At 61.7% G+C, this 27712-nt stretch overlaps 1 protein-coding gene across 2 annotated transcripts; it reads left to right on the forward strand.

Annotated features, from left to right (window-relative positions):
* The first annotated feature begins 74 nt into the window (after window positions 1-74).
* Window positions 75-27712, forward strand: KIAA1522 (KIAA1522 ortholog). Of its 2 annotated transcripts, none has more exons than XM_019512321.1 (7): window positions 75-337; window positions 17908-18063; window positions 18800-18855; window positions 19627-19747; window positions 20519-20635; window positions 20869-24177; window positions 26086-27712. In XM_019512321.1, the coding sequence occupies exons 1-7, from the start codon at window positions 250-252 to the stop codon at window positions 26106-26108; spliced, it is 3870 nt and encodes a 1289-aa protein (XP_019367866.1). In that variant the 5' UTR covers window positions 75-249; the 3' UTR covers window positions 26109-27712. The 2 variants fall into 2 exon arrangements, with proteins under 2 accessions (XP_019367866.1, XP_019367867.1); XM_019512322.1 differs by lacking the exon at window positions 75-337 and adding an exon at window positions 12962-13253.

The raw sequence follows: 27712 nt of genomic DNA on the forward strand, positions 1-27712 counted from the left end.
GAGCGGACAAGTGATCCTGCAGGCCCCTCCTCTACCGGCTGCGATTGGCTCTGGCTCGGGCAGAGCTCGGCGTGGGGAAGGCTGCAGGCTGGGCTGCAGCTGGAGGGATGGGACACCGGAGCTGAGCCACCCGCTCTCCACGGCTGGCAGCGGGCCCAGGGAAGCCTGCGCGGCTCAGTCATGTAGCGCCTTGTGCCACCTCCTCCCGGGACAGGGGGAGGGCACGTGCTTCTTGTGCCCGCCGGGACCATGGGCAACACTCACCACAAGAGGAACCCCCCTGTCACCAAGGCCAGGTCTTTCTGGCACTTCGGCCGCTCTGGGAAGCTGAAGACAGGTAGGGGCGTGGGGTGGGGAGGGGGCTCCTGACCTGGCGGTGTTGGCATGGCGCCGTGAAAAAGCCCCCCGCGCCTTGCCAGAAAGTTTGCTGTCCCTGTGCTTGTCCCTGGGGCCAGGTGTCTGGGAGGGCTGTACCTGGGCTGACGGACCTGGGGCTGCATTTTTGTCCAAGCCCTTTTTCTTCCCCCGCCCGAGGCTGGAAGGAGCTGGTTGTTCTGGGAGCTTTGCAGTCTGGCGGAGCTGGGAGTGTGGGGCTGACAAAGATCCTAATCTGCTCTGGGGCTGGTGACGTGCTCATTGTGCTCCCTCCTGGGTGCTGACCCGTGGGCTTTCCAGCACTGTCAGTGCAGTTGCCTGCCAGTGAATTTGTTTCCTGTGTGTTTTTGTCTTCTCAGCTGCTTGGTGGGTCTGTGGTTAGAGCAGATGATCCTGTTCTTATCAGGACTCCTCCATTCTTGTCTTTCTAGCTGCAAGCCACTGCCTTTTCTCTCTCTGTGCCTCAGTTTCCCTTTTGTCAATACCCAAGAGTTGCTGCGAAGTCTGATGGCCGTTTGCAGTGCCTGGATGTCTTGGAGGGGAGTTGGGCTGTCCGTGTGCCCTATGGGATCGTATAGAGTTTTCCCTCTCCTGTAGTTAACCCCGGTACTAGATCCCGTGGCTGCTCCCGGCATGCGTCTGCCCAGCCCACAGCAGGAGCGGGCTGGCAAGGCGTGGGCTGTCCTTTGATCTGTGCTTCGTCCCTCGTGCCATTGTGAGAAGGCACCTCTGCTGCAGGAGGCTGGGAGATGCAGCAGAAAGCTCAGCTCTGAACAATGCCCGGTTTTTGTCTCCTGGCTGCAGGGCATTCGCTGCTCTGGGGCTGCAGGTTCAAATGTAAGAAACATGGCAGAGGCAGGACAGGAGAGCTGCATGGGCTGGGTCCCGCCACCCCCACCCTGGGATCATAGTGTGTGTGGGGCAGGGGGCACCTGTCCTGCCGTGAGACCCCTCACCAGTCAGCGGCTGGGCTGGGTTGAAAATCTAAGGAAGTAAGTTCTTTTGAGTAGTTTTGTCCCTGTCCAGGCACTAGGATTGGCACTTTCTTGCTCCTAATTCCCCTGAGCATCGGGGCGCAGGGAGTTTCAGGTGCTTCAGCAGTGTCTCCACACGGAAACATGGGAGTCCCAGCACTCGGGGCATCAGACTGGCCTGGTGAAAGCCAGAGAACAGGCTGCAGCAGGTGGGAGCTGAAGGCTCTTGTCTACTTATCATTCCTCTGCTTTCCTCTGAGGCCCTGTGCACAGCCCTGCCTGGGAAGCCCCAGGTTGGGTCCTCTCCCTGCCAGGCCCCGGGGGAGTGGGGAAGGGTTCAGAACCTGCTTCTCCCACGCAAGCGAACACGTCTGCAGCAGGCGCTGGCTCCCGGTGCTCACATAGCTCTGTGTGTGTGTGTGTGTGCGTGTGTTACCAGTGCCCTGCTCACAGCCCAGGGTTTTGGGGGCATGCCCCACAGGAGGCTCCCACTGGCAGCCCATGGCAGGGTCACACACACTCTGACACCCCGATTTCATCCCCCTTCTCTCCCGCATTTCTTGCTGCCTGGACTGTTGGCAGGTGTCATGGGTACGACTGGGACAGGTGAGCCAAGCTGTCCACAAGGTAAACAGGTGCTGGGACAGGATTCAAAGCCTTTGGCATGAGCTCAGGGAGTGACAAAGCAAAGCAAAACTCCCCACAAGGTGCAGCTCAGAGGTGACCTGCTCAGGGTTTGCAAAGGAGGGGGCTGTTTTGCAGGGGCACTGCAGGTGGCTGATTTCTTAACGAGGGTTTTTTGGGGGAGAGGAGGTGTGTTTCTTTGGGATGCCAAGTCTGGTTTATCTGGAGCAGTGGGGTCAGGAGCCTGAGCTCCTCATCTGGGGGGCTGCAGCTGCTGGGCCGGTAACAAATGTTTATCTGAATGATTCATTATGTGTTGGAGTTAAATGGATATGAACCAAAGCAACCAAAGCCTGAGGAGTCTTCTTGGAAACCCCTCCCTGTGAACCTGCACTCCTGCAAAGAGAAGGCCTCAGTCCTGTTATCAGTTCCCTTTGCCACTTGACCTTGAAGCTGCAGGTGAAAGGGGGGGCAGGCTGGGGAAAGCACAGTGCTTAGCCTACCTTGAATATAGCCTCACCATCCCTCATGAGCTCTCCTGGGAGGCAGATGGGTGCTGCCTTCCCCATTTTGCAGGTAGGGAAACTGAGGCATGCAGCAGTCAAGTGAGTTGCCCAGGGTCAGTCAGGGAGTCAGTGCTGGAGCCAGGATGGGAATCCAGGAATTTCTGGTTCGTGATGCTGAGCCTCATCCTGTGTCCTGTGGCCTGTATGTCACCCTCCCTCTCTTTCTGGCTGGTGAGGGGCACCCAAAACCACTCTGTCTCGTAATGCAGGGTCACACCCTGGGAAAGGCTGGCAGAAGGGCCCTGTGGTCATCCAGACCAGTGTTTCCAGCCGCAGGGTGGGCTATCTGGGAAAGGGGGCTAGTCGGGGGGCTGCCACCTTTATGCAGAGAGACCAGAAGCAAGCTGAAGTGCAGCTTCTCCTTGTGTGCGTCAGCTTTGCCTCCCCTGGCAGGGGCTTTCCCTGCTTCTCCCTTGTGCCTGTCCCCCAGGGTGTGAGGGCTGGGCTGCTGGGTGTGCTGGTGTGGCGTGTGCATCTCCCCTTGCCCCATGGACATGGTTCTCCTGGTGGAGAGGTTGTAATTTCCCTCTTTGGTTTAGGTTCAGGCCATTTCCCTTGCAAATTGTGTCCGCACAGCTCTCCATGCTAGGGAATAGCTGCACAGAGTCCCTCAGGCCCTCTAGCAATGGGGGCGTTGGGCTGTGGACCAGAGCACTGAGTTGCAGGGCAGCTTGGTTGGAGTTATTTCCGAAGAATGAGGCAGGAGATCGAATGGGTTCACTGGTGGGGGGTTACTGGTGCTGGGAGGAGGAGAGGGCTCAGCACTTGACAGCACTGTGTGATGAATTTGGAGGCCTTTCTGCTCCTCCCAGGTCTCAGATCAGTGATGCTTGCTCTCTGCAAGGGCTGGGCAGGGCTGGGATTGCTCTCTGCAAATGCATTAGGGCAGTAAACACCTGGGAGGGGGGAGTGCGATTCGAGCCTTGGCACAAGAACAAATGGGCCCAATCGGCCATGAATAAATTTAGGTCGGGAATGAGAAGCAGATTTGGAGCCCTTGGGCAGGGAGGTTCCAGCCGGAGCCGCGGGGAGCAGAGGGCTTGGCTAGTCTTTAAGGTGGAGTCGGATCAGTTCACTGTGGGATGTGGTACCTGCAACAACAGAGGCCTGGGGGGGCCTTCCCAGACCCGTGATCCCTGTTGCTGGAGGGGCTTTGGGCTGGAAGTGTGAAAGGGGGCGCTCCACCCACCCACCACCAGCCTTGGGCCCGGGTGATGTGGCACAGGGGCATGGCAGAAGCAGGGGAGGAGGGAAGGGCATCGGGCAATAGGTGCTGAGGACACATGGAGCGAGTTCTGTTTGTTCTCTGCCCGCGGCTCCATGGCAACCGATCGGAGGCCACAAAGCGAAAGAATTTGCATTGTGTTGCTTCAGCATTTTGCTGAGCGCACGGCAGGGATCAATAGGCGGGGGGCAGGGTGTGCTTGGGAGCAGCGTGGGGAAGCCCGGGAGCGGGCCGAGCTGCTGCAGGGGCCGAGCAGCCTCTGGGGCTGGGATTCAGCCGGTTTGGGGGGTCCCAGGAGAGCAGGGGGTGACTTGCCCTGTCCTCAGGGTGTTACCTTCTCAGGCGGTGCTGAGTCAGGGAGTTCCCCCCTTCACAGCCCTTCATCTGGGGGCAGGGGATGGATTAGGGCTTCAGTTCCTGGACTGACCAGTGATCGCTGCTAGCTGGACCAGTAGCCAAAGCAGTCAGAGGAGCTCTTCCCTTTGAGATTAAATATCTACCTCGCTGCCCCACCTGCCCTGCATCTGTCATGCCCATCATCAGCATCTTTGGGTCAGGCTCTTCCTATTCCTTTGGGAGCGGCGTGTGTTCAGGGCTGGAAGCAGCATTTCCATCTTCTCTTGCCCCTAAAAGTGCCTGAACGGCCACAGCTGGGCCCTCCAGCTGCTCCAAGCCGAGTCTGCTCCCTCTGCGGCACATCTGTAGCTGCGGGAGGGGGGCTGCAGCCTGGTGCTGAGCACTGCTTGCTCTGCCAGAGAAGGTCCAAATTCAGTCCCCAGGACATATAGCAGCTGGTCCTTGCCTTGGGACCTTCCTTCTGCAAACTGGCTTCCTTCTGGTGTCTCTCCCCTACTGCTTTGCTGGTTCTTGCGTCAACCTGCAGCTCAGCCCAGGTCTGCGGCGCGCTCAGGGGAGCCATGCCTATGCTCGGTGTGGGGCAGCCCGGGCCCAGGCAGGCTCCTGCTTCCCTGTCTGGGGAGGAAGCAGCTGAGGCTTGTGCATCTACAGCCATATCCGGTGCCTCCCTCCAGGAGCAGCTGCCCCCTCTCTGATCCCCCTGGTGGAAAGGCACCCCCCAAGGGCAGGGAAGGGTGGGCAGCAGAGTTGGGCAGCCCCTGCGGGAGGCTGTGCATGCAGAAGCTCTGGCTGTACCTGGGTAGGAGCTGTGCCCACTAGGCACCGAGATAGGTCCCAGCCTGGGTTGTACTGCACCCTAAATAGAGCTGCCTTGGGAAGGGCCGTCACCGCCCTTGAACTCCACGGAGACTGCGGCTCTTTATCTCAGCCTTATCAGGATGGACCCGCCAGGCGCTCGCTGACTCAAGGGAGCGGAACGTGGCTCCAGGCCAAACTCCATCCGGTGGGAACAGGATGGCAAATGAAGCCGGCTGGCATCTGAGAGCCTGTAGGCACTGGCACAGGGTCCAAGGTTCACCTTGCTTCCCCCTTGGCACCTGTTAGACCTGAGGTTTCTGCAGAAGCAGAGCACGGCCATGTGTCAACAGCAGCTACTTGTTCCCCAAGGCCAGTTGGAGTCACCCCTACACCATTGGGACACTGTCGTGAGCCACGCAGGATGCCAGCATCTGGGAGCGTTGTGTTGGAGAAGACGGTGGCTGTAACCACCCATAGCCTCAGCCTGGGAGAGAGTGCGTGGTGTCTCCTGGGTCAGAGCTCTGAGCTGGGTCAAGGAGACCCAGGTGTCTACTGGCTCCTGTTGTCTCCCACTTTGAGCGGCTTATCCACAAACCTTTGATCCTCTCTGGCCAGCTCCAGGCATTGGGCCGGGTGTGTGAACAAGCCACCACTTGGTAAGAGAAGATCCGACCCAGTTTGGTGTGCCTTTTGGGAGAGGAGGCGCAGGGACTCTTCATGTAACCGTTTCACTCGGCGTGTCCAGTGCTCCATGTCACAAGGTTGTGTGGACCCTGTGGTTCCCAGCACTTGTTTTCTCTGCTCTCATTCCCACTGCCAGCTGGTTCCCTGCGGAGGAGTGGGCAGAAACGAGCCCATTCCCTGATGCCCCGAGCACAGAGGGGCACCAGGCTGGTGCCTGGCTGGAGGACATGGTGCAGGCACTGCCTGTCTCTTCTTTCCATCAGTGCTTCTAACCCAACCAACTCCCCACCTTGCTCTCTGCAAAGTCCGTCCCTTCCCAAAGACCTGGGGGGACACGTTTAATGACTATGCAGCACAGGACACACGTGATGAGAAGCGGCTGGGGGAGCACACACGTGATGGAGAGAGCCTGTACAAAAGGGTCAGCTGCAGGGTGCTGCCTCCGTGTCAGGCACATATGCCATGCTGCCTGTAATTGGCCTCCGTCCCCACGTGGGCTGTAGGAGAGAATCCGGTCACCGAGTTATGACAGGCCTAGCAAAGTGCATTAATCCTCCTTGCGCACCGAGTGTGTTTGTGTTTGTGTGTGTGTGTGTGTGTGTGAGGTGGCTTTACAAGCAGCCAGCTGCTGCAGGGGGAAGCACAGCAGTGATTTTACAGTGCCCTGCAGCCCCCTGCAAGCTTAGGACAGGAAGCGAAGAGCAGTACCTCTAACTGAACCTGGAACAGGAATGGAGCCAGGCCTCCAGCTGAGCAAACCCTTGCCTGGAATAAAAATTGGATGGGATCTCCAAAACTCCTGGAGTCGTGGCCTGGCCGGTCCCTCCAGCCTCGTGGTGCCCTGTGGCCCTGGGCTGGTGCATGGAGGCAGGATGGACTCAGCCTGCCAACTCGCTGACAGCCAACTCGCTGACTTTCCCTGATGCCTCAGGTTTGTCGGTGCCCTGACCTGAGCTGACCCTGTCTGGCTTTGAACAAGATCATGGTCAGCAAGCCGCCTCCTCCCCACCCCTACCCCTGAGCTCTCCCCCCTCTACCTGGGTCCTTCCTACCTGGGTCTGGCTCCAGGGCAGGGGGAGTCTGTATTTACCTTAAAACCTGCTAGGCAGCTTTTCTCGGGAGGGCAGACAGGGCCCAGTGCACAGGGGTGGGGATTCAGTGAAACTGGAATGGGGCTGGGGTTATCGCTAGTGCTGGGACAGACGCACTCGGCTGGTCTTCAGTCCAGGGCTGGAGGAACATGGAAGGGGGCTCCTGAGTCTGAGAGGTTGTTCCCTAGAGGACTCTGCCCTCCCTGGGGCCCTGATCTGGAATTCAGCTGTGGCATCGCCTCGGCCTAGGCCAGGCCCTGGCATAGCCATTCTGCAGCCCCGTGGTCCCGGCTGGAGTGTGAACTGCCACCAGCCCCTTAGCTTCCCCCATGTGGAGGCCTCGGGGTGCTCAAGGCTGCTTGTGCCCATTGCCGCCTGGTCCCAGGCTGCGTGCCATGAACTCGCAGAGCTCAGACACGTGGCGGAGTGAGACTCGGGGTGGCGAGGCCTCGTGATGGGAGCCTGCAAGTGGCTGTAGGACACCTGTGCTTTGCAGCCTGTTGCGTGACCTTGGGCAGGTCGTTCAGCATCTTTGTGCCCCTGCTTGTCTCTGTCTCGCTCTGTAAATTGGGGGACAATTTCTAATGACATCTCAAGGCTTATGAGGGCTGAGCCATTCCTATTTGCCCAGCTCAATCCCTCATTATTAGCAATGGGCTTTCAGAGCCAGAGGAGGAGGGTGCTAGGCGTTGCTGTGCATTGAGATTGGGGCGCTCGTGGTTAGCGCTGGGCGGGAAGGATCACCAGCTAGGGCCGGCCGGATTCCCCTCTTATGAACTAGGATGGCGCAGCAAAGTGTGCTCCCTTCTCTGAGGGCAGCTGGTACAGGCTGGTGCTGGAGACAGCCGGCGGGACTGGATGGGCTGCTGGTCTGTTCCATTCGCTGCTTCAACTTGCATCGAGACTTCCCCTTCTGCGGCTGTGCCTGGTTACGCTCTACCAGCCTGTAGCTTTCCATACGTGCAGAGGGATCCACGCAGAGAATCAGAGTAGCTAGGCTGTTCGTCCCCTTGTGCCAGGGCTGGGACCTGGCATTTTGGAATAGCTTTATTTTCCCCTCTGTGTGGGATCCTTGTTGCAGTTAGGAATGGGCATGTGGACTGACTCTGGAGGAGTGTTTTCCTGGCCCTTGTTCACTCGGCCCAGCAAGGACTTTGTGCCAGGAAAATAGCAAGGTGGGGAAGGGGCTGCCAAGAGTTGGTGTGACTGCATGGGGTACCCTCTCCACAGCCCCTGGCAGTGTTATTGCACTCCTCAGATGGCCCTGCTGCGTGCCAGGAGGATGGAAATTCATGCAGGGACTTGCCAGACGAGGGATTGGATGCTGGACAAGCTCCTTCATCAAACAGAAGAGTGCTTAAAAACACTATCATTTATCACCCGAATCCCGATTCGCGTTGGAGAACCTGGAGCCAAACCTTGGGTTCCTTCCAGGCTTTTACCCCTTTTACCCCCTCTGGAGAGGCTGAACATTAAAACAGCCTCCGTGGCTTCCCGGTGGAGTTGCGGGGAGCAGAGAGCGCTTGGCACCACTGCACAAGGTGTAGGTGTCTCAGGCTGAGGTCCTCCAAAGCAGCAGCTGCTTCTGAAAGCATGGGCCTTGGCACCAGATTTGGCAAGGGACTGTGGTGTTGCGCTCCCAGGTCACAGCAGGTAGCAGGCACCTCTGCCTTTTCAGAGCCCGGCCCTACGTGCCTTGCTTGGGTCACACCATTGGCCTGCGAGGACCCGGGGCTGAGGAGGGCCTGCTGTCCGCTCCACCCTTCTGTCTGCATGCCAGTGAGAGCTGCGGCAACCTCTGCAAGCAGCTGCTTGCCCTGGTGTGCACTGCGTGTGCCGTAGACAGCTAGGCATGTGCCGCACGTGGAAGGGAAGCGGGGCAGGCAGAAGAGCGAAGGTCCCCTGGGCGAGGCCCTGGCACTGCTGTGGGGCAGGGCAGGTGTGGCACCATGGGCAAGCAGGTCACCCTGGCAGAGACGGTGCGTCCAAGTGAAAGGTGAACACGCCAGGGCTCATTGTACAGAAACAGCGTCCTTGCACCCCATCAGAGGAAGAATCCTGTCTGGGCAGCTGGCACAACCCAAGCCACCCGACTGGTTGTGGAGCTGGCTCTGGGGGAGGCACGGCGCCAGGACCTTAATCCTTCTGCAGCGTTGGCTCCACCTTTGCCACCTCTGCCATGCCTAGGAGTCAGAGAGCTGGCACTGGCAGGCAGAGCTTGGAGCATTTTGGTGGTGGTGGATGTGTACAGGCTGTGAAGGGCTCTGGGACCTCTCCCGCCAAGTGGTGTCCACAGGACGACTTCTCTGGGGCTTTCCATGCTCAGAGCAGCATTTGCAAACCTCAGCTGACTCTGCCCCTCCTCAGGGCTGAGCTGCGGGCAGCCTGCATGAGGGCGAGGGTGCTGGGCTCTAGGGGTGGGGTGCAGCTGCTCTCCCCACTCGGCATGTGGGCCTATTGCCTGGCCACATGCATGCACATCTGGCCCTTGCTGGCTCGTGCCCCAGTGTGCTGTGAGAGTGTGTGTGTGACGGGCTCTTGGCGAGGCTCTGCCTGGGGCGCCGGTGAAGCCCACATGCTCCTGCTTGCTGGGGGGGCATTCAGCACCTTGCAGCCTACGCTGGGCCTGGCTCTGCTAGGACTGGAGAAGGAGGTGTGGGGCTGGGGGAGGGCACACTGGTGTTGTATGGGGCCCTGAGAGCCCCCCGGACTGTGCACTGCAGAGAGGAGGGCTTTCTCCTCTCGTTCCCAGGCCCCAGCAGCTCCCCTCCCTCTGGCCAACCCCCAGCTCTGCCCCTCCTCTTCATTCCTCTCCTGTGAGTCAGCCGTGGTGGAAGGGGGCTGCGGGAGCTGGGTGTTCCCTGCCTCCTGGATGGTTTGCAGAGGGAGAAGACAAGTTGGGGCATTGCTGTGGAGGCTGAGCTGGATGTTTGCAGGCAGATGGGGCCTGGGGCTGGGGGGAAGCCATAGAGCCTGGGGCTACTTGGCTGAGGCATGGCCAGGGCTGGCAGCTCCCTCCCCTGTTCCAGACCAGCCAGCAACCGCTCCCATCTGGGATCGTCCTCCCATGTAGCTCTGCTGGCATCCTCCCTTCTGCCTGGCTGTTCAGCCACAACCCCCTGTCCCGATTGCAGCCCCCCATCCCTTTTGCTCCGCTGTTACTAGGATGGTGCATTGTGCACAGCTGGGAACATCTGGTTCTGTCTCAGCTCGACATGGGATTCTCTTGCCTTGTGCCCCACAACGGACAGCCGGCTTCCTCTGAGCTGCAAGGTTGTTGGTTGTAGCCGTGTTGGTTTAAGGACATAGGCTTTCCACACATGAGCATCTGCTTTAAAGTAGGGGACCCTCTGGGCCGAACCCCAGAGCCCATCTCACCCTCTGCTCTTGGTGCTTGCACGAAGTACGGGCTCAAGGAGAGCGTTCCCTGGCCTGCGGTGGGAAGGCCCCGGCCTGCTTTCCTTTCAGCTCTTCTTCCTGGTCTGGTCTCTAAGGATGCCCAGCTGGGTATTTTGGAGCAGGCTGGCCCAGGAGCCCTTCCTGCAAGACTTGCTTGTGGTGCATGTTCATCAAGTGTGCTGGCAGATTTGTGCCCAGAGATGGTGTGTGCATGCACTTGTGTGTGCATTTGTGACCACCAGGTCAGAGGGGAGCTAAATAGCAGCCTATCCTCTGAGTGCCCTGGCAGCTCTTGGATGAGGAGGAAACCCATATTTCTGACCCTCTGCTATCACGAGGGGCCACTTGGATAAGCTGACAAGGGTCAGGGTATTGGCTGTACCCAGGTTACAGCATGGGTGACCGTCTCCTGCCATTGCAGTTTCAAGTGGGTGCAGTCCAGTGCTTTGCTGGGCTGGGAGCTTGAGCAGAAGTGGGGAGGCTCCAGTGGCTTCAGCTTCAAGACAGGGTGGGTCTGGGGATAGAGCAGGTCTGCTCTCCTGCAGCAGGGCATATCCCCGGCAGCCCACCGTGGCATGTGCTGTGTGGTGCCGATACCCTGGGCTGCAGCTGTTTCAACATCCGCTGCTTCAAGAAAGTGCTGCTCCCATCCTTTTGGAGGATCTCGCTTTCAACCTGGATTGTGGAAACAGCCGGGCCCCCTGGCCACAGCCCCCTCCAGGCAGGTGTCTGTGCAGGGGCCGCCAGCCCTCCTCACGCTGCTGCACTTCTTACCCTGCCCGGCTCCAGCGAAGCTTATGAGAGGAGCTGTGGGGCAAGGAGGTGGTGTCTTGTGGTTGTTGGCATTTCAGGGGCAAGGTGCTGTCTGCTTCCTCAAGCTGCCTGCGCCTCTTGGGTACCGAGCTTCCAGCCGTAGCCAAAGGAGCTGGGAAACCCCTGTCCCGTTGGAGGTATCACACAGGCTGGAGCGCGCTCTGGGACTCGGGAGCAGTCCAGGTTGCAAACGGGGTGGTCCTGCGTATGAAGGAGCCGGTGCGTGTGTGGGGGGGTCTGCTCTCCCGGCTGGTGCAGTCTCCCCATTGGTGTACGGGGGCAAGGGCAGGAGCAGCTTGTGTGCTGCCCCTCTTGTTCCTGGGCTGGGGGCAGACACCAGTCCCATCTGGCAGTGCAGAGGAATCCCCCCAGAGCATCTGCCCGCGATCCCTGCACAGATGGCTGCGCCTGGCCGTGCCCCGGGGGATGCAGCGCCCACGTGCCAGGACTCTACAGGCCGGGCCTCGGAGCGGGCAGTGGGGTGGAGTCCCGTGGCGGGGTCCAGGGCTGTACATGAAGGAGCGGGGGGGGGCCCTCTGCTTCCCACCTCCCACCCCCTCCCTTCAGCGCTGGCTGGTCCCAGCTGCCCGCTGTCCCCGGGCTTTGTGCAGGCCTGGGGTGGCAGCCGGGAGTGTGAGGGAGGGCCCTTGTGTCTCCGGCGCTGCAGCTGCAGGCGACCCCCTGCAATGTTCCTGGGGTTGTTCAAAGGCCCAGGCCTGCCGCATGCCAGATGGCGCTGGCCTGCCCTGCCCGGGGAATCCGCTCGCCAAGAGCCCTGATGAATATTCAGCAGCAAGAGAGCGAGAGAGGTTCAGCTCCCCAGCAGAGCAGGGGGAGGGGAGGGCACTGCCCCTGGGCTGCAGGACGCTCAGTTACCCCGGCGGGATGGGAGGGAGCAGCACAGCCCAGGATGCGGGCTCAGCCCGAGCGATCTTGGCACCAGCACCGCTGAGACTGGGGGGCTTGCACGTCGGTGGGGTACGCGGGCATCCCTTGGCGAGGGCTGCACAGACTCCTGGGTTGTAGCCTCGGCTCGGCCACAGGGCTGCTGTGTCATCCCAAGCTCCTCACTCCGAGCCTGAGCTGCCTCCCAAGATGAGACGCAAGGCTTGAGCCACACCCGTCCTCTCCGCGTTTGCTGCAACTTCTTTTAGTGCCCCGGGAAGGCGGCCGTGCCTCACCCCAGCCAGCTGTGGCCAGCCCAGCCAGCGGTTGTCTGCTGTGCGTCCAAGGGTGGAGGCTCTGCGACCTGTCCTGGTACCGAGCCATCCTCTGAGATGGCTTTTCCCACCCAAGTCTCTCTTGGTGCAATGCAAGGCCGTGGCTGCTGGTCCCATCCCCAGGGGAGTGATCAAATCCCCCCCTCGGTCTTCTCCTCTCCCCGACTGCCCTCAGAGGCCACGTTTCCCAGACCTGGCTGACCCTCACAGAGCCACGTGCATGAAGAGACACAGGTTGGTGCCAACGACTTGTCCAGGGCATTACCTTGGGGCCCAAAGGGAGCAGGAATAAGGGTGGGGGGGGCCGTCCGTGATTCCCTGGCTCCCTCCCCACCCAGGGCTCTCTTGGCTTTCGACCCCACAGGCAGGCCAGCGTCTTAGCCGTGGGAAGACCTTTGCTGCCGTGGGCACCAGAGTGGCAAATTCTGCTACCAGCTGCTAGTGCCTGGAGCAGACGGGTCTGCAGGGATTCCCAGGGAGAGGGGCTGACCGGGGGCGAGGGCAGGATTGTGCCCTTGGGGCTGCCCCGCTCTGCCCCGCTGCTTAGGAGTCCGATCTCTGGATGGCGCTGCTGTGGAGCGGGGTAAGGTGGGGCTGGGCATGGCCTGCCAGCCCCATGGTGCTCTGGATGTAGCAGCTGTGCCTGGGGCAGCCCCAGGGCCTGGTGGGAGGGGAGGGAGGAGGGCAGAGGAGGGGCTGCTTTTCTTTTGCTGTGAATGAGCAGTTCTGGTGAAACAGCTGGGGGCTGGCAGGCGCTCCCCTCCCGGCCTCCACCGAGAGGCAGAGACCCCCGCCTCCGCCTCCCTCTCTGCCCTTGAGTTCACAGTCCTCCGCCCTGCTCTCCCTCTTCGCTGCCGCGGTGCCGGCAGCCGCGCTGCGCGCCTGGGTCTGTGCATCCTCCTGCCAGGACGCAAGCCACAGATGAGTGGGAAAGCGAGAGGCAGCAGAAGGTGCTCGGGATCCTGAATGCTGGCAGGCAGCTGGAGAAAGGCAGCGGTCTCTGTGCTCTAGGGCAGCCCCGGCTGGCCCCCAGGCAGGACTCTCCAGGGGAGCTCCCCCCACTGCAGGGATGGTGGTTTTCCTTGGGAGGAACCTCCCCTCGCTCCTAGCTCTCTTTAAGAAGAAAGGTGAGTGCAGGCGTCCTTAAACAACCTCTGTTGCCAGAGATCTCCAAGCGCGCCTGGCCCCCACGCCATCGGGACTCCCACCGGCTGCTGGGGGCATGGCTGGAGCTGGCTGCTTGGCGTGCAGAGGACCCCAGCTCTGGTTCCTGCCTTGCAGGGTTGGGCAGGAAAAGGTCACCCTGGCACCAGCCTCGCTCGTTAGGAAGTTAATGGAATAAATCACAGCTGCTGCTTGCCTGGCGGAGGCAGGGTAGCGGAGTAGGCTGAGATTCGCTTGACATGGCAGCAGCGAGCAGCTGGGTGGGAGCCTGGCGTCTTTGTGGTCTCGTTTTGGGAGCAGAGGGCATTGTGGATGAAGCCTGCGTGCGTGCGTCTCCCATCAGCCAGGTCTCCCGGGGCTGCGGGCTTGGGCCCAGCACGGCTGGGACGCTCGGGGTTGGCTCGCTGACCAGGGAAGACAATCCCTCTTTCTATGCGGCTTAGCAGGGTGGAATCCTCTCCATTGTCCTGTGTCCCTTCCCTATTGTGTGGTGCTGGGTGCTGCAGCCGTTCAGCAGCCTGCTTTTTAAGCCGGGTGCGAATGCCGGAGGGAGGTCTGGGGGCAGGTGGGGGCTGCTCCAGTGCTCGGGGGCTCCTTGCCTGCAGCCTCGGACTGGTGGCTCGCTCTGCAGACCCCAGGAAGATGGGTGGTATCCACGTCTGCAGTGGTGCTGCAGCCTCTGCCAGCTGCTTCCCCTCCCTTCCCCACCACAAAGTGTTATTCTCTCCACTGCAGCAGGGCTGGGGGATGAGCTGAGCTGAGCTGAGCTAAGCTCGGGCTGGCCGGAGATACCCCCCGGGAGGGGAACTATTTGCCTCCCCCTGACCTGAGAGCCGTGAGCCTCTCCGGACAGGTCCTGTAGCACAGAACAGGGGGCTGGGGCAGCTGGTGAGAGCTGCCTGTGGGAGCCTCCAGCTGCTGAGCAGCTGTTTGGTGGTGACTGATGGGCGATGGCAAACCAGGGACCCCTGTGGGGACAGCTATGGCTTCACCAGGCTGGGGGAGGGTGTGTGACCTAACAGCATAGGTGGCTGTGAGCAAGGAGAGCTGCTGCCTCTCCCATCTCCAGAGCACTCCTGGTAACATTCTGGTGTGCCTCAGTTTCCACAGCTGGGAAATGGGTTTATGGTTCCCCTGCCCCTAGTGCCGTGGCTGGGTTAATTCATGGCTTGTGAGGGCCTCACCGGAGGTGCGATCAGAGGGGTGTGAATGCCCAGGTGGGAGGAGGGAGCCTGGTTTATTTTCTTGCTTTACTGCAGGCTCCCACCTCCCCACCCCGGTGTGCTTACCACCCTCCCCTGCTGTCACCAGCCCCCGCCAGTGCTGTCTGATTCCCTGACCAAGATGCCGGGAGCTGCTTGGTCTTGGGGACTGCAGCCGCTGGCTTGTCTGGGTGGCAGGGAGGAAACCTCCACAGCATTAGCAGCACTTAAAAACCTCTCTGTGCCATATTGATTCGCCACGGAGCCAAGAGCCCAGAGGGGCCTTGAGTCAGCATCTGGAGGGCTTCAGCACACTTAGGAGAGAAGTGGGTTGAAGACTATGGGCTGTGAACCAGTCCAGACTCCTGTCCTGCCTCTGGCTGTGTGACCTTACATCAAGCTCATAGGGTCAGCAGCCTGATTTCTGGCACATCACAAGCCATGGCTGTCTGCCGCCGGCTGTCCCCATGTTATGGTTATTGACTAAAGTACCTGTCCCTGGGGGGGTGGCTGTGAAGTCCTGGCCCTCTCTGTGCCCAGGGGACTGCCCCCTTCCCCCTGGGGGTTGGATTGGAGAGTGGTCGAAGGCCTGACGTGCTGTGCAAGCACAAAGGGCAATGGGGATCTCCCTTTGAACCACGCTGGGGTGAAAGCTGGGCCTGGAGAGAAGCACCCAGAGCTCGGGAAGGAGCTGCCAGGCTGAAGGAGCAGGACCGTGGGCGCAGTTTGCTCAGGGCTGGGAAGCGGGGATTCGTGCTGAGTGTGGGTGCCAGCGAGGTCCCCCAGCCTGATCACTCATTGCTCCCAGCTGCTGGTGCTGACATCAACTCCTTTCCTCCTCTGTCAACTCCCAGGCCCTGGAGGGGCTGATAGAAGCCTGCTTATGGCACCCTTAGGGCCCTGCTTCTTCCTTGCAGCTGGTCAGCGGGGAGGAGGGATGGCAGCCGGGGTCCAGCAGGGATACCCAGGGCCTCGTCTGCACATGCGCTGAGCCGCTGTAGCTGTCCTGGCACAGCCTTCATGCGATGCAAGACGAGCTCCGCGGTGGGGGTGCAGCTCTGCTTGTCCGAGGCTGAACAAGCTGGGGTAACGTACGGGGAGGGCTGCCAGGGGCTGGAGCTATGTTACCCCAGCTCATTGCACCCACCCTGGGGCTCGCACTGCTGTACAGTGCCCCTTGCGCTGGCGTGGTTGTGCTGCTACAACATCTCCAAGCCAAGCAGGGTTAGCATGCAGCAGCCAGCGCAGGGGACTGGGCCCTCCCCTGCATGGACACACTGTGATGCCAGCGAGTCACTTCCTGCTGAGCCTCGGTTTCCCCATCTGTGATGTGGGAGAGTCGTCTTGTAATCAGTCTGTGGAGTTTGGCCTCCCACACTGATCCCCGCAGCCCATGCAGACCTCCCCAGAGGCGGCAGGGACAGAGCCGGCATCTACCCTCAGGCTCTTGCTGCTGCCAGGAAAATCTCCCTCTGTCCCCAGCCCTGTAGGGCCCATGACACACAGCTTTGATGCCACCCAAAGGTGCCTGGTGTTCCTGCCCTGTGCTGCTAGCTTGTTCCAGGCTGAGCCTGCCCCATGGCATGGAGGGGAGCTGGGAGCCTGAACTGGCCTATGTGGCATGGTGATCAGGGAGAGCTCTGCTGTTTATCACTGCGGTCTTGGGCACCTTGGCTCGGGGCTGCTGTTATTGGGGATGGGCTTAAAGGCATGGGGTGCCCTCCACTCCCTTTGGCTTTGTCCCCCTGCTCCTGCAGCTCCAGCTGTCTGGGGGGAGGCTGGCGCCCAGGCCCCACTGCCTGCCGGCCTTGGCGGGCGAGGCCTGTCCCTTTAAGCGGTGTTTGGGTGGCGTGCAAGGTGCACAGATCGTTCTGGTATCAGTCATGCGATACGCCCTGGGGAGCTCTCGCTTGTTCAGTGCATTCACGTTTAAAGGCACAGGATCTGCTTCCAAATGGAGCCGAGCCGGCCCCGTGGCTCGGGGGAAGAGGGTGGGTCACCCTGGCCAGCGCGGGCTGCAAGCGGAGCTGCCTGTGAAAGGCGCCCATGTAATGGATACGGCCAGGCGGGAGCCCTGCACACGCCCAGCTAGCGCCTGCGTCCTGCCGAGCGTCCTCCCGAGCCGTGCCCATGGGAGATGGGCCTGCAGGGAACAGGTCGGGGACGCTGGAGCAGGGGGAGGGCGTCGGGCAGGAGGCCTCTCCTTGCTCCTGATCTGATTCTTCTTGCAGCATGTTTAAATGCACAGTTTGCACAGGTTGGGCAGGATCCTTCACCCCTCCCTGTTTGCGCACGCGTGCTCGGTCCTGGGGAATCCTGCCTCCCCACATACATACTCAGCCCTGTTCAGGCTTGCCCCTGCCCCACCCTGCCAGCCTGGTGCACGTTTTCTGCTCTGACCCAGGCTATGCAGCGTCTGAGCCGACCCCTGCCTGGAGCAGGGAGGAAGGGGGTGGAGAGGAGGGACGGGAGCAGAGCCCTGGCGCAGCTGCGGGCAGGACCAGGAGTCCAGGCCAGGGTTTGCCTGCAGTTGCTGCAGGTGCAGTGCGCTGAGTAACAGGACCCAGCTCCCTGCCCTCCCTTTGGCTCTAGCCATGGGGTAGAAGCATGTGGTGCCTCGGCTGGATTTCTGGGCTCCCTGCCTCGGGCTCTGGGCGCAGCCCCCCTGGGAGGGGGAGGTCACAGGGACTGCTCCCAAGGCTGCCTCCCAGACCAAGAGGCAGTCTGCCACCTCCCGCTGTGCTGAGTTCAGCTGGGCTTGTAAGGTCTGCACAGCCCGGAGGGACAGTGGGCCTTCGCCCAGTGCTGGGGGAGTGGAGTGGGGGCTTCATTTCCTATTCTCCAAGCAGGCAATGCACTGGTTCTCCCCTGGGCCGTGTTCCCCATGTCCCTGGGGCGTGAGATGGTGCAGCCCGACGCAATGGGGTGCCTGCAGCAGGGTGCCAGGAGTGCAGGGCTGCGCTCTGCTCTGCTGCACCCATGTGCAGCAGGAGTTGTGGGCATCTCAGGCTGGCAGGGGCAGGACGGGTGTAGAGTGTGCGGAGCGCAGTACCCCGTGATGGGGGAGTGGGCACCTGGGCTCCAGCTGCTGCCTCTCCGCAAGGTCCTTGTGGCCTCTGCTGTCCCCGGTTGCAGACTGGCTCCTGTCCAGGCCCCTTGCTCCCTGCCCCCTTGCCCAGCCCCGTGGTGCCCCCCAGCTGAGCAGTCGGCCAGCCAAGGGACATTCCCACATGCTGGTGCCAAGAGCAGTTCAGTGTTGCATTGAGGCTTGGGTGGCCAAAGGGTACCAGGCCTCTCCCCATCCCAAGCAGGCGGGAGCGGGAGAGGAGCTGTGCAGATGAGCCTCGAGTGGGGCCTCAGGCTGGAGCTGCCCCTCGCTGTGGGGCGCTGGGCTGACTCTCCCTCTTTTTCCCAGGGGCTGCCAAGGCTGAGAATGACAAGCGGCTGAGCGTGCAGTACCGGACGAGGGACGAGGGCCCCGACAACGTCTTCTTCCCCAGCAGCCGCCCACCGCACTTGGAGGAGCTTCACAACCAGGCTCAGGCGGGGCTCAAGTCCCTGCAGCATCAAGGTCTGTGCCACAGCAGGGGGCCTGCTTGCCCATCCCCATCCTGCAACACTCTGCAACCCCCCCCCGCCTGTCGGGGCATTTCCTTTGCAGGGGCATCGCTGCCTCGTTCGTTGTACCCTCTCCCCTGCAGCCTGTGAGCAGCCTCTGCCCCATGCTGCCCTGCAGTGGTTTCTTGCTTTGTGCCACCTCCCTGCTCTCTGGGGAGGTGGCGGGTGGGAGTAGGGGCTCCACAAGTTGACCCACCGGGCAGGGGGTTGGAACAGATAGGGCCTCCTGCCCCTGCTTGCCTCCCTGGACATGCGTCCAGGGGAAGCATCCCAAGGGGCTGGCAGGCTGGAGATGATGTGGAGCAGGTGACGGGCAGAGCCGCTTACACTCCCCACCAGTTCCCTTGCTGAGTCTGGTGTGGAAGTGCCACCAGCCTGCAGCTGCACAGCAACCTCTCCCCGTCCCAGACCCGGCTGTGGGCGGGTGCACTCTTGCTGTGGCTGGTCAGAGTCCAGTGCCTGGGGGCCGGCAGACGCAGGCAGCACTGGGGGAGGGCCTATCGATCCCAGGGGATAGCATCCCTGAGGGCTCACAGCTCATTTTGGAAAGGACACCTGCCAGCTGGTGGCACGCAGGGTGGCTGGCTGCTGCCCCCAGCTCTGCTCTGCTGAGTGCTGCCCTGCTCCAGCCTAGGCGGCCTCTCGCAGCCACTCCCCTAAAGGATTTTTGCCTTTTGTTGCTTTTCTAGAAAAACAGAAGCAAACCAAAGGCACTTGGGACCATGGAGATACCAACAGCATCCAGGTAAGTGGATACTCAGGGTGGTCACGCCCCAGCATGGGGATGCAGGCAGCCCTGGGCAGCGAGCCACCTGGACGCTGTTGTCCCTGTGGCTGTGCAGGCCTGGGAGTCCCGTGGGCAGGCGCTGACAGAGGTCTCAGCAGCTGGGTGGGGCCTGAATGAGTGGCTGGCTGAGGGTAGCAGCCCTGGGAAGGAAGTGCGGGGGCTCAGAGCCGAGGTGGACGGCCAGGCGCTGAGAGAGGGGCCTGACGGGGGCTTCTCGGCACTGCATGGTTTAGCGGTATGGTTTGTTTGAGCCTGAATGGCCCTGGGAGAGCAGGGTTGCAGGGCTGATGTTGCTGGTGAGAGGCTGGTGTGCACACGGGCACCCTCCTGGGACTGGGGTCCCCAGTGCCTGGATCATCTCCAGGCCATGCAGGAACTGTGGCTGGGCTGCGAGGGGGGTCTGGACTCCACATTGCGCCAGTCTGGCCCAGCTGTGCAGCGAGTGGTGCCCTCTGGCGTCCTGTCAGGGGAGGACAGGGCTGCTCCCTCTGGACAGTCCCTAGCTCCCGTCTGGACTCTCCTGTCCAGCTTCGCAGAGAGAGGGGTCTGTCTGCTTGCAAGGGCTGACCCAGCACGCTTGGCTGTAGGGGAGTGCCCCACTGTGAGCTGGTTTCCAGCAGATGAGGGGCCCATCTAGGAGCAAGGGGCATGGAGGCTGCTTGCCAGGGGAAGGAAGCGGCTCATCTGCTCCAGCCCAGGCCCCCTCTGAACCCACGTTCCCCCTGGCAGTCTTCCCACATGTCCATGGACGACGATGAGCTCTCGTTCTGCAGCCAGACACAGTCATGCATGACAGACAGCGCCTCGGAGGATGCCCTCTCTGTCCGCTCCGAGATGATCCAGCGGAAAGGTACCATGGCTGGGCAGGAGAGTGGGGTTGATCTGGCAGCTCGGACCAGCACAGTCCAGCTGAGGGCTGTGGGCCGGACAGGTGGGGATGGGGGCTCGGGGCCACAAAGATTAGAGGGATTCCAGTGGGGACAGAGGCTGCTGCTGGCTTTAGGACTGCACCCGTTGCAGGAGCGGCCAGGGGACCGTAGTCATGCCTTGCCAGGCTTTGTCTCCATCTCTCCCCATTAGGTCAGGAGACCTCGCTTGCTTCCCCCAGCTTTCTTAGCAAAACAGGCCATGCACGGCACCAGCAGGAGGGTCAACCAATCTGAGGTGCCCTGTGGCTAAGGGGCCTAACTCTGGGCCCTTATCTCAGGTACCTTGGAAGAGCCATGGGCACGGTCAGTGCCTCCCCCCAACCCTTTCTTCAGCCCCTTGGCCTTGCTCCCTTCTCTGTTGTTTCATTTGTTACCCTCAGAGTCACTCAGACCCTAGCCCTGTCCCCCCTGCCCCCCACCTATGGGGTGGGTCTTTGGTTCACGGCAGGAAAACTGGGAATCCAACAGATAAACAAGGACGGAAAGAAAGAGTCAGAGCACGCAGCCCTCTGGGCCTCGTGAGCCTAGCTCCCCCGCATCCGGCTGGCCTCTGCCCTCAGGCAGGAGCCAGGATGGTGCAAGGCCAGCGCCACGGCAGGGGGGAGGGTGACGTCTGTCCTGGGTGGACCATGCCCCCTGGCTTGTCCCTGCTCACACGCTCGGGACCTTATTTGACTCTGGTTGCATTCCAGGTTCCACCTTCCGGCCTCATGACTCCTTTCCAAAGTCCTCGGAGAAGGCCGGGAAGAGGAGGAAGGAGAGGAGGACGACCGTGCTGGGCATCCCCCACCATGTCCAGAAGGAGCTCGGTAAGTGGGGGCAGGGGAATGGGCCGCACCGCCTGGAGCAGCTCCCTTCCCGAGGGGACAAAGCTCCCTCCCTGCGGAGAACCCAGCCCCAGGCTGCAGGCGAGGCTCTGCCGCCTCCCGGTAGCAGCGCAGCCTGTGGGGCCAAGAGCTGAGCCCTGCCCAGCCCACTGGCTCTGCCTGCCCCTCTGTATCTGTATCACCACATAGGGGCTTTGCTCCTTCCTTCCCCTCAGGTCTGAGGAATGGCCATGAGCCAAAGGTGCGTCCCAGCAGCATCGCCCCCCGGGATGGCCTCGGGCAGGTGGGTCGGGGCAGCAGTCCCCTGGGCACGGCCCCCCAGATCCTGGTGAATGGCGGCGAGGCCATCCGCATCCCAACTGTTGACGGGAAGCTTCAAGAGCGGCCGGCACCTGAAGGTGGTGCCCACGTGTCCCTGCGGGCACTGGAAGAGGCGGAGGCAGAGGCGGCCCTCCAGAAGCACATCGAGCGGATGTACTACGATGACACGCTGCTGGGGAGGAAGACGGCAGCCAAGCTGTCCCCCATGGTGAGGCCGAAGTCGCTGGCGGTGCCAGGAATGACCACCCACGCCGGCTCCCCCGAGCTGCTGCGCCCCGTCATGTCCATCTCTCCGCAAGGCACCTACCTGTCCAAGATCATCCCCAACGCCATCCTGCCCCCCATGGTGGATGTCGTCGCCCTGACGCGCACCAGCGTGCGGACGCTGAGCCGCTGCAGCCTGGCCTCCAGCCCTGCCTCGGTCCGCTCCCTTACCCGCTTCTCCGAGAGCAGCTGCCGCAGCCGGGAGCCCTCCTCCTCCAGCGACAACTGGAGCCACTCCCAGTCCACGGAGACCATCGTGTCCAACAGCTCCACCATCTCCTCCCACGGCGGTTCTGGCAGCAGGAAGGTGGAGGCTGGGCCGCATGGCGAGGCGGAGCCAGCGGGCAAGTTGGACACGGATCAACTCAGTGTCAACAGCGCTGTGAACCATGTCGGTGCCAGCTCCAAGTCCACCCCTGTGCCCACCTCCCGTGGCCTCCTGATGGTGGGGCTGCGGAGCGCTGGGGGCAGCAGCGGCCGGGCCTCACCTGCCTACAGCACCGGCAGTGTGGCGGACGGCTCGGACACCGCCAGCCTGCGGAGTGACCGCTCCTCGGTGCGCAGCGTCTCCCTCAGGAAGATGAAGAAACCCCCGGCACCTCCCCGGAGGACCCACTCCCTGCTCCAGAAGGCCCAAGAGAAGGAGGCGGCTGGCAGGGAGCAGAAGGTGCTGGGCTTGCCACCCAAGCCAGAGCGCAGGCCTCAGCACGAGAGCGGTGCACCCTGGACGCTGCGCCTGGGCAGCCGGAGCCTCGCAGGCGAGGATGAGGTCTTCTCCCCGTCCTCGCTGAGTGAGACCAGCAGCATCCGCTCTGACAGCCTGGCCTATTCGGCCGACGCCAGCTCGCCCGACATCTCGCGGTGCAGCCCGGTGCTGGGGGAGAGGCCGCAGGGCAGGGGGGAAGGCACGGTCCTGGTGCTGAGGGAGTCACAGGCTGTGCCGAAGCGCAGCTCCCCTGACGGCTTTGACCGCACCATGTCCCCCTCCAGTGGGTACTCGAGCCAGAGCGGCACCCCCACGCTCCCCAGCAAGGGGCTCAGCCCTCACGCCGCCTCCCCCAACGCCAGGCGGCCACAGCCAAAGAAGCCGGAGAGGGTCTGCTCCCTCAAGTCTCCCGCGCTGTCCATGTCCTCGTCCCTGACGTCCCTGTCCTCCTCGGCCTCGGACCCAGCCCCCGCCGAGATGGCACCACCACCCCCCGCTGGCCCAGGCCCTGCTGGCTCCATCCCCTCCCTGCAGAGCAGAATGGAGAAGTTTATTATCCCTCCTCACCCCAAGGTGCCGGCCCCCTTCTCCCCCCCTCCCACCAAGCCCCAGCAGGCAGCTCCCTTCACCAGCCCCACCACCTCTTCTCCCCTCCCACGGGAGACGCGAGCCTCGAGAGCAGCAGAGCAGGTGCCCTCGGCACTCCCCAAGCCTGATACCAAGTCACCCCCTCCATCTCCTCCCCCTTCCTACCACCCTCCGCCACCGCCGGCGAAAAAGGCTGAATCGAGCCCAGAGGGTCCCCGCTCAGAGACTGCCCCGGAGACCCTGCCGGACGCTCTGTGGCCCCCGCCACCCCCACCAGCCCTGGATGAGCAGGACCTGTCCATGGCAGACTTCCCCCCACCAGACGAAGCCTGTTTCTCCACCCTGGCCCCGCCGGAGCATCTCCCTGTCACTGATGCTGCAGAAGCCCGTCTGGAGCCCGCGGCCATGGAGCAGCCAAGTGGCACAAAAGCAGCACCCCTGCAGGGCAGCCAAGGGGCAACCTCGGTCTCCTTCTTGGCCACAGTGTCCTCCAGGATCCAGCAGGAGGGCACGTCGACTGGGGCAGCACTGCCATCTCCCACCATGGAGTCGCCTCCTGCCTCAACGCCTGGCCCTGCTGCCCCGCCGGGCTCCCAGCCTAGCCAGCCCAAGCCGGTGGGGGCAAAAGCTCCACCTCCCCCACCAGCAGCTCCAGCCCCCCCTGCTCTGCCCACTGGTCTCCAGCCTCAAGCAAGCCTTAAGAAGACAGTGAATGGCTCCCGGCTGGATCCCAAGAAGGAGCCTGCGTGTCGGACCAAGAGCAGCCCCATGCCAAAGGAGGATGCCAACCTGCCCATCGTCACGCCCTCCCTGCTGCAGATGGTGCGTCTGCGCTCGGTCAGCGTGGATCCCCATGCTGCCACAGACCCCAGCAACCAGCCCCCTGGCCAGGCTGGGTTGGGTGCCAATGGCGAGGTGAGGCAGGCCCAGCCTGTGCCCCAGAAGCCCATCCGCAGGGCCCTGTCCATGCGGCAGCCTGCTCCTTCCAAAGACACCGTGCCTTTGAACCAGCTCCACAATGCCGTACGTCTCAAGGCTTCCACCTTGTCTTCCAGGGAGGCGCCGGGACCTGCATCCTCCCAGCCAGCCCGTGGCAATAAGTTGACTCTCCCGGGCCCCGTGGCTGCTGGCCCAGAGGCCCTTGCAGGGGATGCCAAGGATGGCCAGGTATCCCCCCTCCACAAGTCGCCTGCCTCCACGGCCAGCTTCATCTTTGCCAAGAGCTCCAAGAAGCTGGTCATCGAGACCCCCTCTAGCCCGGACGCACAGGCCGACCTCAAGAGGAACTTGGTCGCTGAGCTGATGAATCTCTCTGGACAGCGCTCCTCAGCCCCGGCGCCAACCCAGCCATGCCAGGCAGCCCCTGGCAAGACACAAGCACAGAGGAAGCCCAGCAAGATCCCACCTCCAGTAGCCAGGAAGCCTTCCCTGGGCACAGCGCAGCCCAAGTCGCCTGCGAGTCCCAAGCCGCAGGGAGCGGAGGCGCTGAGCTCACCCCTGCCAGACAGTAAAGCCACAGCTTTGTCAGCGGAAGAAAACAGGACTAAGAGTGAGCGGTCGGGGAACATGGCTCTCCCAGCAGAGAGCAGCAGAGCCGGGCACCTGGCTGGCCCAGAGACGCCATCGCAGAATCCCCCAGCACAAGGTACTGAGGGCGGGAAGGGGCTGGGGTAGGTGGGCAGAAAGCAGACCCATGGCTCTGCTGGTGCACCCCCGCCTGACGCCCAGCTCCCACAGGGCCCTGTCCCCAGCCTGCAGCACTGCGTCCTGCCCCTGTGCATTGAGCAGCTTTCACTGGCAAGTGCCTTCTGCCCATGTCTGGGTCCCACCGCAGGGGATCCCGGCCATCCCAGAACAAGGGCCTGGCGCCGTTTCTGCATGTCTCAGCCCCAAAGACCATCTCAGCTTTCAGCCAGTTCCTTCCCTTCACTCCCTGGGCCAGGTCAGGTGGCAGAACTAGGGGTCATAAAATGAAACTAGTAGGTAGTAAGGTTAAAACAAGCAAAAGAAATTCACACAGCCTGTCATTAAAGTGTGGAACTCCATGGTCATTAGAGGCGGTGGAAGCTGAGAGTCTAACAAAGGGATTGGACACGTTTGGAGGAAGGGAGCGTCACTCGCTATTGAGCATGGGAGTTCGAGAGACGGCCTCTGAATCCGAATGTCCTAGACCTTAAATGCTGGAGGCTGCCAGCGAGAGAGGAACAGTGGGAAACCTTGGTCGTAGCCAGTTCACTCTCCCTTTCAGTGTCCGCTCCCTGCCATGGTGGCACAGGAGACTGGGCAAGATGGACGTATGGTCCAGCCCAGCAAACGGCAGTTCTTCTGTTCTTCTTTAGCACTGGGGTTGGCTGTAGACTCAGCCGTGTCAGAACTGAGGTGCTCCTTCACGTGCCCAGAGTCGGGGCTGCAACGTGCAGTGTTGGAGGAACTCAGAGCCCCCAGGGCTGGGAGCTGGGTGGAGGTTTCCCAGCAGCAGCTTGGACCTTGCTGCCTCCGTTTAGCCGAAGTCCCACTTCAGTCCCCAGACATTTTGTGGACCAAAGTGAGGAGTCGGCAGGGGCAGCCCAGCGTTCAGGGCTACGCTGGCTCAGCCTAGGGGCAAGGAGCAGCTCCAGAGACAGCCCAGCCCCAGGCAGGGGGGAAGGACGCATGCCTGTCCCACAGCCCCAAGGCCTCCCTTTCAGCTGCCAGAGAGCCAGCACCCAGGCCCAGCGGAGGCAGCCCAGTCTCCCCCTCCAAATCTGTTGGAGCTTCCAGCGCTGCCTGAAGGGGAGGGAAGCAGGTTGGCTGATGCCCTGGAGATCTGCCTGTGGTCCACAGGGAAGTCATTTCACACCTTGCTCCTGGGCTGCCTGGTACCCCATCCATGTGCCCATGAGGACAGCATAAGGAATGGGAGGCTAACCAACAGCCCATTTCAGAGCTGCTCAGAGCAGGTGTTGGGGGTAGGGGCACCTCTGCCTCTCTGGGCATTACCCTGCAGCTGGTGGACAGGCATAAGCCCCGTCTGCACTGGCTCAGGGGCTCTTCAGCTCCAGAAGGCAGCAGTGTCAGGGTGAGAGCTGCCATCTTGACCCACACACAAAAGACCTCCTGAGCAAAAATCACAGCCTGCTGTGGCTTGAGCTAAAGCCTCCAAGGCTAGGGCTGTTTTTCATTCAGTTCCTGTCTGCCAGCTGGGCAACAGCCTCATTTGTTTTCTGGAGTCTGCTCCTCCCCAGGGGTTTGCCCACTGCTCCTTGGCTTGGATCTCAGGCACCAGGCAGTCCGAGGTGGTCTCCCACCCAAGCAGTGGCTAGTCTAGATCTGCTGAGCCTCCAGGATCAGGTGGATTCAGTCTGGCATAGTTGTTTTAGCTAGGTTGCATCAGCTGAATTGGGCACAGGAAACATGCTGTGCACAACCGACAGCATGAGGGGCAGATGAGCTTGGAGGCTTCAGTGATAGGTTCACTACCCAAAGGCAAAGGACAGACTTTCAGAGCCCGTGTCCATCTCCCCCTGCCGAGTATGGCCAAGTCTCCAACAGGAACCTCTTCCTTTCCCCACAGACAGAAGGGAGGAGACGGCATGAAGGACGACGCTGCAGCCCTGGTGCCCCAACAGACAGGAGCGCAAATCTCTCTCAGGGACCTGGACAGGTCAAAGGATGTGTGTGGAGCTGGCGACGGACTCAATAAAAAGCAGCAAACAGCCTTAGCCTCCAATGGCCTTGACGATACTTATGCAAAACTGGTGTTGGTTTTACTTTCTTAAATAACACAGCTTTATTTTGCATTTTTGTATGGACTAAGTCCCGCCCCGGGCTTGCCACTCCCGTGCAGTGGGTTTGCCAGCAAGAGCCTGGCACCACTCGCTGGCAGAGACTGACCAGAGCAGCTGGCACAAGGACCCTGGTCAGGGCGGCGTAGTCAGGAGACGGCACCCTGGCTCGGGGTTCACTCTCGCACATTGTGGAGGAGCAGCCCCATCCTCCTGCACCGAGGACCGCATCGAATCAAAGCACTTTGGAGGAGGATCTGGAAGGCGACAGGCACTGGGGCTGGACAAGCGCCTCTGCCAGGTTTGTTGCCCACACGTGCTCCTGTTTACATGGCAGGCTCCACCACTGGCTAAGTGCCACTGAGACTGGCTTGGGAGGGGACCATTGCCAGCAGACCCCGGGGAAAGGAAAGCTAGCTCACAGCTAGAGCAGCCAGAGGCAGGCCCGGGGGGGCTGCCTGCCCTGAGTGGGCCTAAGCAAGCAGAGAGGGGAAACGGGGCCTGGGCACAGCTGGGGACCTCAGAGCGGATGCAGGAGCCCAGCTCTCTTCAGAGAACTGGCAGGTCCAACCAGGCTTAAGCAGGCTTTGTCTGAGCACTGGCTGTACTCGGAGCAGGGACTGTGTGCGTGTGTGTGTGTGCCAGTGTGTGTGTGAGAGCAGCAGCAGGCCCTGCCCTCTGCCACCCCAGGGCTCACCCTGGCAGGGCAAGGGAGCAGGAGGGACTGAGGTCAGCAGAGGGGTCAGTCCAGCTCTGGGGAAGAGCCTTGTCTGGCTGGCGTGGGGAGGAGAGGGTTTCAGGACAAGCCCTGGTGCATTGGCCGCTTTGAGGCACAGGAAGCTGAGGCCCTGACAGGCTTCACCATCAATGACCCAGCAGTGCCCCAGGTTGGTAGCATGACCAGCTGGGCAGCACCCCTGCCTGTCTGAGAAGGGAGCAGGCAGCCCCGCAGGAACAGCATTGGTCCCCATCTCCGGGCTGAGCCTAGAAGCAAATGCTGCCAACTGCTGCGTTGATCCCTGCAGCCTGTGCATGCAAGGGCCAGTGGGGGCAGCTCCACAGCCTTGGAGGCCTGACCTCTTTGCCTGCTCTGAGCGGCATGTCTCCCTGTTGCTCAGAGGCACTTGGGCACTGGGCCAGGCCAGCCAGGAGCAGATGGTGCTGAGGCTCTGGGCAGCAGGAGCCTAGCTGGCTCAGCACCAGGTGAGACCCAAAACCTGTGATTTTTTTTTATGTCTGCTCCCTGCTCTCAGAGGGGCAGAGACTGGGATTTTTATTTCTGTGCTCTCGGGGCTCCCCACCCCTGACCTCCATATCCTCGATTGTACAAACCAGGAAACCCAAACCATCTGCCTTGAGACGCTGCCGCGTGGTGGGCAAGAGCTCTATACGCCTCTGGTAAAGGTGATGATTGAA

The sequence above is a fragment of the Gavialis gangeticus genome, unplaced genomic scaffold, assembly GCF_001723915.1.
Source record: "Gavialis gangeticus isolate Ggan-Ray unplaced genomic scaffold, GavGan_comp1, whole genome shotgun sequence".
Lineage (NCBI taxonomy): Eukaryota > Metazoa > Chordata > Crocodylia > Gavialidae > Gavialis > Gavialis gangeticus.

Excerpts from the sequence above, each read along its gene's own strand:
- KIAA1522 (XM_019512321.1), top strand. The coding sequence starts at position 250 with ATGGGCAACACTCACCACAAGAGGAACCCCCCTGTCACCAAGGCCAGG. Across the intron at positions 18,856-19,626 it reads GAGATACCAACAGCATCCAG|TCTTCCCACATGTCCATGGA; the intron begins GTAAGTGGATAC and ends TCCCCCTGGCAG. Across the intron at positions 24,178-26,085 it reads GCAGAATCCCCCAGCACAAG|ACAGAAGGGAGGAGACGGCA; the intron begins GTACTGAGGGCG and ends CTTTCCCCACAG.